The sequence below is a fragment of the Mesitornis unicolor genome, unplaced genomic scaffold, assembly GCF_000695765.1.
Source record: "Mesitornis unicolor isolate BGI_N332 unplaced genomic scaffold, ASM69576v1 scaffold41491, whole genome shotgun sequence".
NCBI lineage: Eukaryota > Metazoa > Chordata > Aves > Mesitornithiformes > Mesitornithidae > Mesitornis > Mesitornis unicolor.
This window is the reverse complement of record NW_010163841.1, coordinates 930-13,288: the sequence shown is the minus strand read 5'-3', so window position 1 is coordinate 13,288 and position 12,359 is coordinate 930. Positions and strand designations below refer to the sequence as shown.

At 53.5% G+C, this 12,359-nt stretch overlaps 1 protein-coding gene across 1 annotated transcript; it reads left to right on the top strand.

Moving 5' to 3' along the window:
* Positions 1 to 5,963: 5,963 nt before the first annotated feature.
* On the top strand, positions 5,964 to 7,070 carry HRH2 (histamine receptor H2). Its single transcript, XM_010194106.1, has one exon. It carries the CDS (start codon positions 5,964 to 5,966, stop codon positions 7,068 to 7,070), a length of 1,107 nt encoding a protein of 368 aa, XP_010192408.1.
* Positions 7,071 to 12,359: the final 5,289 nt, after the last annotated feature.

Genomic DNA, 12,359 nt, shown 5'->3' with positions numbered 1-12,359 from the left:
ATGCTGCTCATCAGACCCTCATGCCATCGCTGGCGTGCCGCATCTGGCGCAGGGGGCAGTTTGGGGACTTTTGCGGACAGGGGCTACCGGAGCCGAGAACATCGGGGTTCAAGAGAGGACATGGGTGGAGTGTGCCCAGGGCACAGTGCCCTGCCCTATCTCAGCATCTGCGGGAGGGAAGCATCTCTGCCCAAGCAGCCTCCTGACAAGATTTAATAAACCAACTTCTTGCACAGAGCTGCCCGAGCCCTTTCTCTGAGCACCTCAGCCCCTCCATCCAGCCCTCCACACCGTGGGCACCTGGCAGGCATATTCTGGAGCAAGGGTTGCTGAATCCAGATGTGCAGCTGGCTCTGTGGGGCTGGGTACCCCCCAGCTGGGCTGTGGCACTGGCATGGGAGGGGTGGGTTGTCCTCAGTGCCCGCTGTCCCCAGCTGGAATAGGCTTCAGGAGGCTGTGACTGTGCTGCTGGGACTTGTGCAGCTCTAAGCACACCCAGGATCCCAGCCCCTCCGTTTTCAGTTTCACCTTCCCCGAACACCCTTTGCAGAACAAACTTTCGAAATGCTGACTGCTCTGCTCATTTCTCAATACCTCTTTGGGTTTTCTGCTTTCAGGAGTCCCAAACTCTTTTTTACCCACAGAGCCCTTTTCCTCCCAGGGAGCACGATGGAGGGCTGGGGGCCATGAAGTGGAGGGGGGTTGCATCCTGTCCCCCCTGAGCCCCACTGCTTACACCAGAGGCGGTGATTGCTGCTGTCAGTCAGGGTTCAGGCTGAGACAGGGCGGAGAGAGGCAGCAGAGGGGACCAAGGAGCTCGGACAAAAGTGTCAGAGGATGCAGGCAGGACCCTGGTGTCCCCCCACAAGCTCAGAGGTGCAGAGAGGGGCTCAGCAAACATTGAGACTTAAACTGTCTGCACACCTGTAAGATCTTGGGGTGAGCCGTGTCTGCCCACTCAAATAAGAGCATGGGGCATCTTGGATGGGTGGGTACCCGTGTGTAACATACCTGGCAGCTCTGCCTCGGAGCGGGGAGGTGGGGGGGATGGTGTCAGTCATTGTGAGGAAGAGATTGAGATGAGGGAGCAAGAGCTCCAGCAATGGGGTTCACCAAGTACAGGAGTGGAGATGTGCTGGGGGATGCTATGGGGTGCAGCATCCCATGGGAGGCATAGAGAGAAGCACAGTCCTTCCAGAAAGGCTGCTCATAAGCCAGAAACAACCGCCCCAACCTCACCAAAGCCCCCCACAGACAGCAGGACAAGCTAGTTTCTGCACCACTCACATTTGTCCCCTCTCACGTTCCCTTCAAGCCCTAACTCTGGCAAATATGGTCTTGTCCCATTGCAAGGCAGGCTCATGGCTCCGGACGAGGATCAAGACAGCCCTTTGCCAGGATCCGTGCAGCTCCCAGCCCCACCCACTCCCCACATTGAACCTTAAACATCCTCTTTCTGATAGGAAGAAATCCTCACCCTCCTGCTCACCTTGCAGCCTTGGCTGAAGTACCTCTCACAGCACGGCCAGATGTTTAATCTCTGGAAGCACTTGAAGATAATTTTAGAAAAAGCTGTGGTACACTGCTGCAAGCTCTGCAGAGCCAGGGATTTTACTCTGCCTCTGAGTGACTTCTGCCAGCACTTTGTTCGGAAAGAAACAAACGCAGGAGGCAAAGTGGCATTTCAGGTCTGCCAGAGAGCAGAGCCATCCTGTCCCCAGGACGGAGCTAAAATGCTTCATGCTGAGCTTTCCCTGAGCTCCCAGCCAGCGCTGTCGGTGCCCTTTTGGTTAATGGGAAGCACTTCCCCAAGGCAGGCTGCCACATTCAGGCACTCGCCTGAGTGCCCTTTCTGCCCATGTATCCGCTCATGGTGCCGATGTACCCAGGCTTTTAAGAGATTTTAAACAAAACCGTTATGCCAGAAGTAGAAGCACATGAACAGCAGCAAATGTATTACCAACGCTGCTGGAGCGGGTGCTGCATCCCATTAGCTTTGCTGCGAAAGTGCACAAAGTGCTGGAATAAATAATGCTGGAGGAAAGGATGCTGAAAGATGGGAAAGAGGGATAAAAAGGGTAAAATGCAAGAGAAATTTCCCATGGATAACTCACAGCACCCTCCCCAGAAGAGATAATTGCCATTTAAAATAGGAACACTGTGGATCAAATGTAACATGGGCTGCAACAGAGCAAAAAGTATTAAAAATTACTATTAAAACTGTAAGGAGGCTAATGGGAAGACATTACAATGGAAGGATCATTAATGCTCCAGAGAAGGCTATTAATAGAATTCCTTAAAGATCAGCCTAGAGATAAATTTTATTTAATGGTTTTCATTAGTGATCTTGTAAAATGGGAGTTTCTCTAAGAAAATGTACTGTTGAGAAAGTTGGGAGAAGTTTTGAACTGGATAAGGGACTTCGTAAGGACATGAACCAGAGGATCCGAAGAAACAACAGGCTGGTACAAGTTCATATGCTCAGGGACTAAACAGCAAATATTGCTACTCTAACCAGCTAAGATTGCCGTAGGAGAAATCTCTGGCTTTTAAGGAACCCCAGGATGACTGAAACAAAACAAATGCAACCTGACAAGACTTCACAGCAGAGATAGTGTCTGTCAGAGCACCAGCACCACTGGAAAACGCGCTAGAAGGATGACCGAGAAGTGATACCCTGCTCTGGTCTCTCACTGTTGGGAGGGTGATTTTGAATGAAGACTAAGTCCAGGCTGTGATAACAAGGATAATCAGGTAAATGTAAAAGCTGCCTGGTGAGACAGGGCTGGAAGGGTATCATTTATTCAAGCTGTTGCTAGAAAGGCTGCCATGGGAAACAGCTGCTCCACTTGTACAGCAAGGAGGAAATGAACTCAGCCAAAATGCAACAGGAGCAGAAGACACAGGACCTGGCCTTAAAAGTGGCTGTGAGTGACCAGGGCAGAAAACTAGGGGTGGATGTGGAGTCCTGGAGGGTCAATGCTCTGGGAGAGAGCCCTGAGCTGGGTGCATTACCCTGGGGACTGCACGCTGGCAGCAGCAGACTGGCCCCATCTACACCAGCCCTCCAGCCTGCTTTTCCTGCGAAGCCATGTTCAGAGGCTGTGATCACTCGGGAAAGTTTCCATGAGATAGTTTGGCTGTGGGATATGGGAAAGTCTTTCACATCCCTGTCACAGTTAGGGTTGCAACCTCCCACATCCGAGCTGGCAGGCAGTGGGTCCTGCCCCATCTTGTGGAGGAACAAAGTCCCAAGGGTTTGCAGCAGCCGAGCCCTGCAGCCCACATGTACAGGGAGGGTGCCCGTGCTGGGTTTTGAGAGCCACCAAGAGCCCAGCTCTACCTGGGCTCCTCTGCAGGGATGGGGACGCCCCTGTCACCTTCATCTGGGGACCTCTGTTTCTTCCTTCATCAGCTCAGCTCCATACCTCACTTGGAAATAACTTTCTACTCCCTGCCAGGGGTGGGGGGAGGAAAGAAGGTGCATCTTTCATGCCCTGAGCTAATCAGAGAAAGCTATAAGAAACAAAACTACTTCTGGCCAGGTCTGCAGCACAGGGTTGCCCTGTGCTGAGTAGCCTGATGTGCCCAGACCTGGGACCCATCAGCAGAGCCCAAGCTGAGCCCCAGGAAAGTCCATGTGAGCCGGGAGAGCTGGTGGCAGGAGCAGGTCGTTGATGTGTGGTAAAGCAACCACGTAGGAGGCTGCAGTCCACCCACAGCATTTTCTAAGTGTGCTACTCCCCCCATAATTTCTTCTGCCATTGCCGCATGTTGGGAGCAATGAAAAAACATCCCTTTCACTTGGAAAAACCCTTCTCCGAGAACAACCTGTTCTCCTCATTGCCGTCAGCGGGCAGGCAGCGCTCAGCTTGTTCCACGCTCCTTTTGTGCGCGAACAAAGAGCTTTCCATGGCAAGAGCCTGCGCTGCAGTGGGAGGCGAGGAACCACTCCGCATGCTGCCACCACAGCTGAAAGCATCACATCCCTCTCCTGACAGCCTTAATCCCAGCACCCAAATTCAGAGAACCCCTTGTCTGGCAAGGAGCTTGCTCTGCTCAGCAGAAGGCTTCCCATGGGTCGGTTCATCACTTGTCAGTCACTTCCAATTCCTTTCGAAGCAGCAGGGCTGCAGGTATCATCTCTAATCTCTTCGGTCCAGTCCCCATCTCTCCACGGTACGGCTCCTGGCAATCAGTAGTTATTTACTTGTGCAGTCTCCCTGGGATGCTCCCTCCCTTAGCCTCCATGCCTTTAACCTTGAATCAAAGACATTAAATCATCTGAAGAGGATTTCAGCCCGCTCCGTATCGTTATCTTGTTCTTGCAGGGTGAGTTTAACTTTGAAATCTCACCTCTGTCTTCTGCCAAGGCTGGGCCTTTTCCTTTCCTGGAGTTTCTTGTTTGCCTCATCTCTGCAGCCTACCTATTCTCTAGCCTAGAGAATCAGCTCTACCTTCCTGCACAAGCCTGTGCACCACCAGGGAAGGCTTCACTTCATGGGACCACGGCTTTCTCCCACCAGCACATCAGGAAGGATGGGGACACCCATCACCTCACCTGAGCTGTGTGTGAGGGGACACCACAGCTGCAGCACAGGCAGTTTGGGCTCCTCAACCAGCTCCCAGACCCCTCTCTCTTGTTCCTGCAGTGCCTCAGTTTCCCTTTAGGTGCCTTCCTGACATGGGTGTTACTTGGAATTACTCAGGAAATGGGGCCCCTTTGAAACTAGTGATGTGGTCCTGGAGACCACTGTTACCAGCAACTAAAAGCTCTTTTGGAGGTTAAAGGGGTTTGCTGTGTCATTTCTGCCCTCGCAAAATAAGACTTTTTGTTATTTACATCCAGAGAGAAAATAATCACAAAAAGTAAGTCTACAAGGGATGTTCTCTACCCTGTGTCCCTGCTGCACCACAGGAGCAGCTCCATCTAAACTCACCCTGAAAAACAACCTCCATGCTGCCCTTCTGCCGCTGGGAATGGGACTGATGAAGCTGTCTGAGCCCTTTCAAGCCACCTTCTCCCCAGGACCCCTGACAAATGGGTTTCTCTTTCCTCACAGGGCCCTGACCAGAGAGAGGATTCCCTCTGTGAGCCAGCACAGTTGCTGACAGCAGGGACTAACACAAGGCCTTGTCTGCTGCAAAGGGCAGATACAAAGGGAAAGTTTAATGAGACTTACAGCTGAGCTTCTGAAATTACATAGCAGTGACTAATTTTGCTAGATTGCGTAAGAAAAGCTACTGCTTTCTCGGGAAAACTCTTTTCTTGTATTCTCTCAGTCCTCATTTTTCTCGTAAGCCTGTAGGCACTCAGTGCCTCTAAAAATCCCTGCCCTCCTCTCAACATCCCCATGGTACCTCAGCAGCCCTGGGGCTGGCAGAGGCTGGCTGGCAGGGACACACGTACCTGGCTGCCAAGGGACACAATTCAGGTTTAAGTGGGCTGGAGCGTCTGGGGGGTCCAGACACCCTGTTTCAGGAGGGGTTTGTGGAGCAGCTCAACCTTTGCCCACTGCAGTTCTGAGTTGATGCTTTCTTTGCAGGGTGTCTTCAGGAGGTCGCAAAGCTCGGTTCCTCCTGATTGCTGTCACCAACCAAACATGCAAACTGCATGAGACCCCACGGGACCTGAGCCCACGGTCGCTCAGAGAAAAGGAGAAGGCAGGAGAGGAAGGGAGCAGATGAGACCCACCAGCAGCCACCACAGGGGATCAGCTCCAGCACTGAGCTCCCAGACGGGGCCAGCAGGCACCAGCAAGTCACAGGGCCACATCTTCTCCTAGACCATGTCACTCCTAGCGTACAAGGCCAAACACGTGAAGTGACTCTGCAATGTTCTTCAAGGCCACTGTAGGCCCAAGGTTGCTTTGCAAAGGGCTCAAGGGCTGCCCGGTAGAGGCTCACACCAAATAGCTTTGGAGCCGGTGAGAGCAGGACTGCTCCATCCATGTGACTGCACTATGGATCCATGTTACAACCATACGAGCTCTCAACAAAGGATGGGATTCTTCCCACAGCTGCTGGTCGGGTTCTGCCTCACCATCCTCATCGTGATGACTCTCTGCGGTAACATCATCGTCTGCCTGGCCGTCACTCTCGACCGCCGGCTCCGCAGCCTGACAAACTGCATCATCGTCTCCTTGGCCATCACCGACCTGCTGCTGGGCCTCCTGGTACTGCCATTCTCTGCCTTCTATGAACTTGCCAAAGAGTGGCCCTTTGGCAGCACTTTGTGCAACATCTACACCAGCCTGGACGTCATGCTGTGCACAGCTTCCATCCTCAACCTCTTCATGATCAGCCTGGATCGCTACTTTGCCGTCACCACCCCACTCCGCTACAGCCAGCTGGTCACTCCCTCCCGGGTGGGCATGGGTTTGATTGTTATTTGGACCGTTTCACTGATGGTCTCCTTCCTACCCATCCACCTGGGCTGGAACACCAACGGAACAGCAGTCCAAAACACAGCTCCCAACTGCAGCAAGGAGTGCACGCTGGAGGTGAACCCCACGTACGGGCTAGTGGATGCCTTGCTCACCTTCTACATCCCTTTGGTCATCATGTGCATCACCTACTACCAGATATTTAAGATAGCGAGGGAGCAAGCCAAGAGGATCAACCACACGTGGTGCTGCAGCAGCAACACCCCCATGCCACCCATGGTGAAAGAGCATAAAGCCACGGTGACGCTGGCAGTGGTGCTGGGAGCTTTCATCGTGTGCTGGTTCCCCTATTTCACAGTGTTCACGTACCGGGGGATGTGGGGGGACAGCAAGGTGAAAGGCACGCTTATGTCCATCGTCCTCTGGCTGGGCTACACCAACTCAGCCCTGAACCCCATCCTCTATGGGACACTCAACAGGGATTTTCGGATGGCATACAAGCACTTGCTGCACTGCTGGAGGACTGGGGGCCCCAGGATCTCTGGCCTGCCTCACCTCCAGAAGGCCCAGCCCAGGGGCAGGAGCTGCAGGCAGGGCCAGGGCAGGCAGGAGGGTAAACCCCTGAAATTGGAGATGAGGAATGGCAAGGAGATCCCGCTGACTGATGGAGCCCTCAAGAGGTAAGAGCCTTCTTAGGCTGACTGTAGGTCCATCCCTAAGAGGAAGGCAGAGGTGGGATCCCACGTTGTCAACGAACTTTCAAGCAACCATCCAGATGCCCCAGCAGGAGATCCTTGCCCAGGAAACTCCTCTTTGCAGCCACACAGAAATTCACCACAGCCAGCAGGGACCCAGCTCACATCCCTCCATGCTGACAGCACAAATCCAGCTACACCAGTTCCACATACCCCTGGCACGCCTGCAGTCACCACCCCTTCACAGGGAGCACTAAATGTCCCTAGCTTTGCTGGGTAACAGAGACAGTTTTGCTATCAGAATTTGCTGTACAGGACAGGGTGCAGCTGCTCCCAAAAACCAGCCATGTCCTGCTCTCCGGTGACATGTGGCCAGCAAAGCCTGGACACACAGCAGAGCTGTGGGGGGCTCTGGAAAGGTGGCTGCCCATCATGGGGAGGGTGACAGGGTGATAGCCCTGGGGCACAGAGTTGGGGCACCTGTGGTTACACTGCAAGTCCCTACAGGAGCTGAGATCTGGGTCCCCAACTTCCTGTGGAGCAGCTCAGCAGTTTCCCTTCCATGACGAGTCACGTGCACTCATTATTTGGGCTGTTGGTTTGCATTCAGCCCACAGCAAGTTCAATTCCTGTCTCTGGAAAGGAGCAAGAATAGCCAAAATGAGGTTAGCATTTTTTTTTTTTTAGAAATACAAATACCCATATAAAGTCAGAGCCAAAAATCCCCTCAGCATCACCCCAAGCATGTCACGAGGATCAGATCCCTTGGAGGGGTGCAGGTGCAGCAAGAGAGCAGGATGAGCGCAAGGCAGACGAGTTCTGTGCCAGGCTGTGGCACCAGTCCCCTCCCTGGGCACCCGTGTCCCTGCAGGGCTGGGCCACCCACACGCTGCCTTGCCCAAAGGCATTCACCCACCTGAGCATAAGGAGGGCGCAGGAGCGTGCTGTCTGCTGAGGTGCAAGCTGCTGCTCCCAAGACTAATTAATCTAACTTCTAGGCAGCACCTGATAAGCAGCCCAGAAACTTTCCATCTTGTAGATAAGGAGCCCTTTGAGTTCCCGTTCCCCGCAGAGAAGCCGCGCTCGTGCTCTCCTGTGGCACGTGCCCTTGATCCTGTCCCAGAAACATGGTCTCAAGCCACTGAAAGAAGAACATAGGGAGGTGAACCAAAGGGCAGAGCCATCCCAAAGGCTCAGCTGGCATTGTGCCTCCTCTGGGGCTCAGATTTGGCTTTACACAGCAGAGGGACAGCTTGAGGCAGGGGAGTCTGCCCCAGGGGACACAGAGGGATGGACGAGTGCAAATACAAGCCCACAGCTCCTGGCGCTGCGTTTTCAGCTTCCAAGGAGCTAATAAAGAGTGCAAAAGTATAGCATTTGGTAATGGTAGTTGCAGGTGTATATAAAAACATACGGAGAGCATGTGCCTGGCGTGGCAGACGTGCTTCTGCAAACACGCAGAGATGGAGGAGGAGCTGTGTCATTTACTCACACTGAAGAGCAGCTCCTGGGCAGCCAGAGCTCATTCACCAGGGCTTTCCAGCAGCCAGGGAGAGCTGGCCCAGGGGAACAGGACACCAGGACTTCCCTGCACAGCTGCAAGGGGAAAGGGAAGAAAAACATCAATGAGTTCTCAAAGCACTGCCTCACCGCAAAGGGAGTGTAATGATATGGAGGGAAAGGAAAGGGGAAGAAAAATGGGTTTCCATTCCCCAAGCAGAGGTCAGGGTCACTGGAGCCTGTCTCCTCCTGGCTTTCTCCCTCCTAGCTTTCTCAGGTAGACAAGGACCCAGCACAAGGCTCCAGACTGCCCTCCCCCCTGCAGGATGAAGTTGTCCCACCACTAAAATCAATGAGTCTCCCAGCTGGATTTGCTCCCAGGGGTGCAGGAGGCTCGAAGGAAGAGGGCGAGCAGCAGCTGGTGTTGTAACAGTGCACACACATGAGACACGGGAACCGTGGGGAAGCGAGAGAGGAAGACCCAAGCACGGGGATGTTTCTTGACCTTTCTAAATTCAGAGATCTCCTTCCCATCCTACACAGCATCACTGGTGTGGTTTCTGCTTACAGTCAGATAGGAGTTGCTCAAGCTCCGAATGATCAGTTACTGCTTTTACTTTCTGTCCTTCTTTTCTCAACCCACTCACTTGCACAGAAATGACACACCGAGGAACCCTTTTTTCCATAGATTTTTCAGACATACAAACACTGCTGTTGGCAGATGATTTGGTCAACTAATACCACACAAGATGGGTGGGCACAGGATTTATTTACCTGTACACTAAAAGCCTGGCTGCCAGTTTCATCCCATGAAAACACAAACCAAGCTGGTTCCTCTCCCAGATTTCTTTCTGCATAGCCTTCCCCAGCCACATTAACAGAAAAGACCAACACGAACCACTCCACAAACTCGTAACCCCCAAATAAGAAGGACAACAGCTCAGAAGAGCTCTCTATGCTCAGAGCAGCTTCACAAGGTCATTCAGGGGAAAGCGCAACCTGCAGCATTTTGAACTGCTGCACTTCATAACAATGTTCCTTCCTGTTATGCGGCACAGAGAAAAGACCAGCAAACAATAGTGGGAATAATGGAGACCTGCAGCCAGTCTCAGGGGTGTTAGGAGCAGGGACAGGGAGTCAGAGCCATCACTTCTTTGGAAATCAAGAGGCCATGGGAGCACCGCAGCCATTAAAGCGCTGGAGGCATTGCCATGAGTGAGTGCGGGCCAAGCAGGGGTGCAAGGGAAGACAGCTGCGCCAAAGAGGCAAGGCAATTCCTGCAAAACCAGTGAAAACCAGCACTAGTTGTATGCACACCACCTGAAGGACCTCAGGAACCTGCATCACTGCAGTGGGACAGGGCTCTGAAGAGGATCTTTCAGGCATGGCTGTGGGTTGTGAGACCAGTCCTTGAGGTTCACAGAGATAAAAAGCCTGAGGGAAGGAACATTCAGTACTGGCAGGGAGGAACCAGGCAGAAAACGCTGGAGCTGAGCAAGCAGCTCCAGGTCACCCTATTGCACACATTGGCTGTGCTCAGTGCAGTTTGGGGCACAACCGTGGCCACAATATATGGACAGAGAGAAGCCAGCTCCCATGGGATCACTGTCCCAGCCATGGCCTTCAGCAGGGCTGCATGGGGCAGACCATACCTGGTGCTCCACAGAGCAAAGCCAGGAGCCCATGGGGCTAATCCAGGCTGGCACTGATCAACTGATTTCTTCTTTTTCTCTGTTTTCTTTCTGTCTTCATGTGCAATTTAACCTTTTCCAGCCCTGGAGCTCTCCCATGAGTCTCAGCTAGCCCACTGCCCTAGGACCCACATCTCCCAGCCTTCAACTCCTGGCTGCCTTCTTCCAAAATCCTGTGAGGTTGAAAGGACAGTGCTCGATTTTCCTCAGGGAGAAGCTCAACAGCAGAGGCAAGAGTTGCAGGGTGAGTATGGGGCTGGGGTCACTGGATGCAAACAAGGGGAGGGGGCAGCTGTCCCTGCTGTGGCATCTGCTGCATTTGCCCTGGTGCAGCCATCCCATCTCGATGGCATTTGGTGCAGAGGGCAATGCCATCAGCAGTCCATCCTCAGCCCTCTCTCCAGCTGCCCTGGAGGTGTGGACTTGCATCCTTTGCGATGCCCTGGGAGATGGCTGCAGCCTGCCTGTCCCTCCACGCACTGCAGAAGCAGCTGTGTTCAGACCATGGATTTCCAGCACACTTCATTTTCATGCAAGCCTGCATCAGCTCCACATAAATTGCCAGCAGCTTTTGCAGGGATGCTGGCAGGGCTCCCAAAGTGAGGGGCTGATGCTGCACCAGGCATTGCCCCTCTCTCCCAGCAGTGGAGGACATGGCTGCCATGCATGGAAATACCTCTCAGCTCCAGAGAGCCACTTTGTACACCCCTTTTAGAGAAGGGCCTGGCAAGGTCACCCTGACCTCCACATGCTTTCCCTCCAGTGCTGCATGCTGATAACCTGGGCTCTCTGTATTGACTGTGCTCCAGGGGGGGAAATACAGTCATCCACGTGCTGGTAGCCAGGTACACTTGTCCCCACTGCACACTGAGCACTACCAACCTTAGCCAAGGTCATGGCGATGGCAAGAGCCCACACGTGCAGCCAGGAGGGAGCAGGGGCTGTTGCAGGAGAGCACAGGGGCCTGTACCCTGGGGCACAGCATCAGCTTGCTCAGAGGGAATCCCCATGACTCACCCTGGAAACGCTATTGCCTGTCAGCAGAAGGAGAACCAGAGGCTTGGAGAGCAAGGAGTCAGGAGCAGGGCAGGGCAGTGAGGTCCTCGTGACCCCCACTGGGCTGCAGGACCCTCAATGTGACACACACAAGCATCGCTTAGCGGGGAGGTGGCATCGCTATGTCCCCAGCACCAACCCATGGGAGGGAGCAGGGTGAAACCCCAAGCCTGGAGGACACAACAGCTCAGAGTGAACCTCCCTGGGGCACACACGGTGCTCACCCCCACCATAGCACATACACAAGGCAGAGTCATCTCTGCTCCTGTCATTGCCCAGCAGCAGGGGCGGAGAGGACACCAATTCCATCTCTTCTGCTTTGTACCTTCCCTCTCTGTGCTGCACATATCTTCCAAAACACATTTAGTTTCTATGAGGTAAAGGCAAAATACCAGTAATCCCCCCAAGAGCCTGCTAATCTAATCAGCAGAATGAAGTAAAGTCGGTCTAGGGGAGAGGTTTGCAGGAGATCTGAGATCCTGATGTGGCCACAGATTTCCTCTCTGCACCATGGGGGTGGGGACAGGAAATGTCACCTCACGCAGGGCACCTGCCCAAAAGAGTCCCTAACCCATTTGCAGAAGTGGGGTGAGGGCCCATGGGAGAAGGAGCATCCAGGAGCAAAGCACCATTGGTCCCAGGACACCTACTTTTATGGAGCTGCTATTTGCAGAGATTACAACCTTGCCACTGCTGGGTGGCCCAAGTGGATGGAAAGAGCAGGCAGAGAAAGCCACAAAGAAAAGTGATATTACTCAAAGGGATGTCGTATGATGGGTCCTGGGGTGACGTGAGCCTGCTCAGCTCTGCCTAAATATCATCACTCAGCTTGTAGCAGTGCTCTGCTGAGAGCATCCTCACAGCATCACACCACGGTCCCTCCCAGGCACAGTGCATGCTTAATACAGCATCCCTTATTCTGAAGAAGATGAAAGGAGGAGAAAGGGACCCACCTGCACCCTGCAAAGCCATTGAACCCCTGCTCTGTTCACCTGCAGGATCCCAGCTCTGGCACGCTGCATTTTCTCCGT

What these genes read in the sequence shown, in the direction of transcription:
- HRH2 (XM_010194106.1), top strand. Translation starts at nt 5,964, where the DNA reads ATGGATCCATGTTACAACCATACGAGCTCTCAACAAAGGATGGGATTC.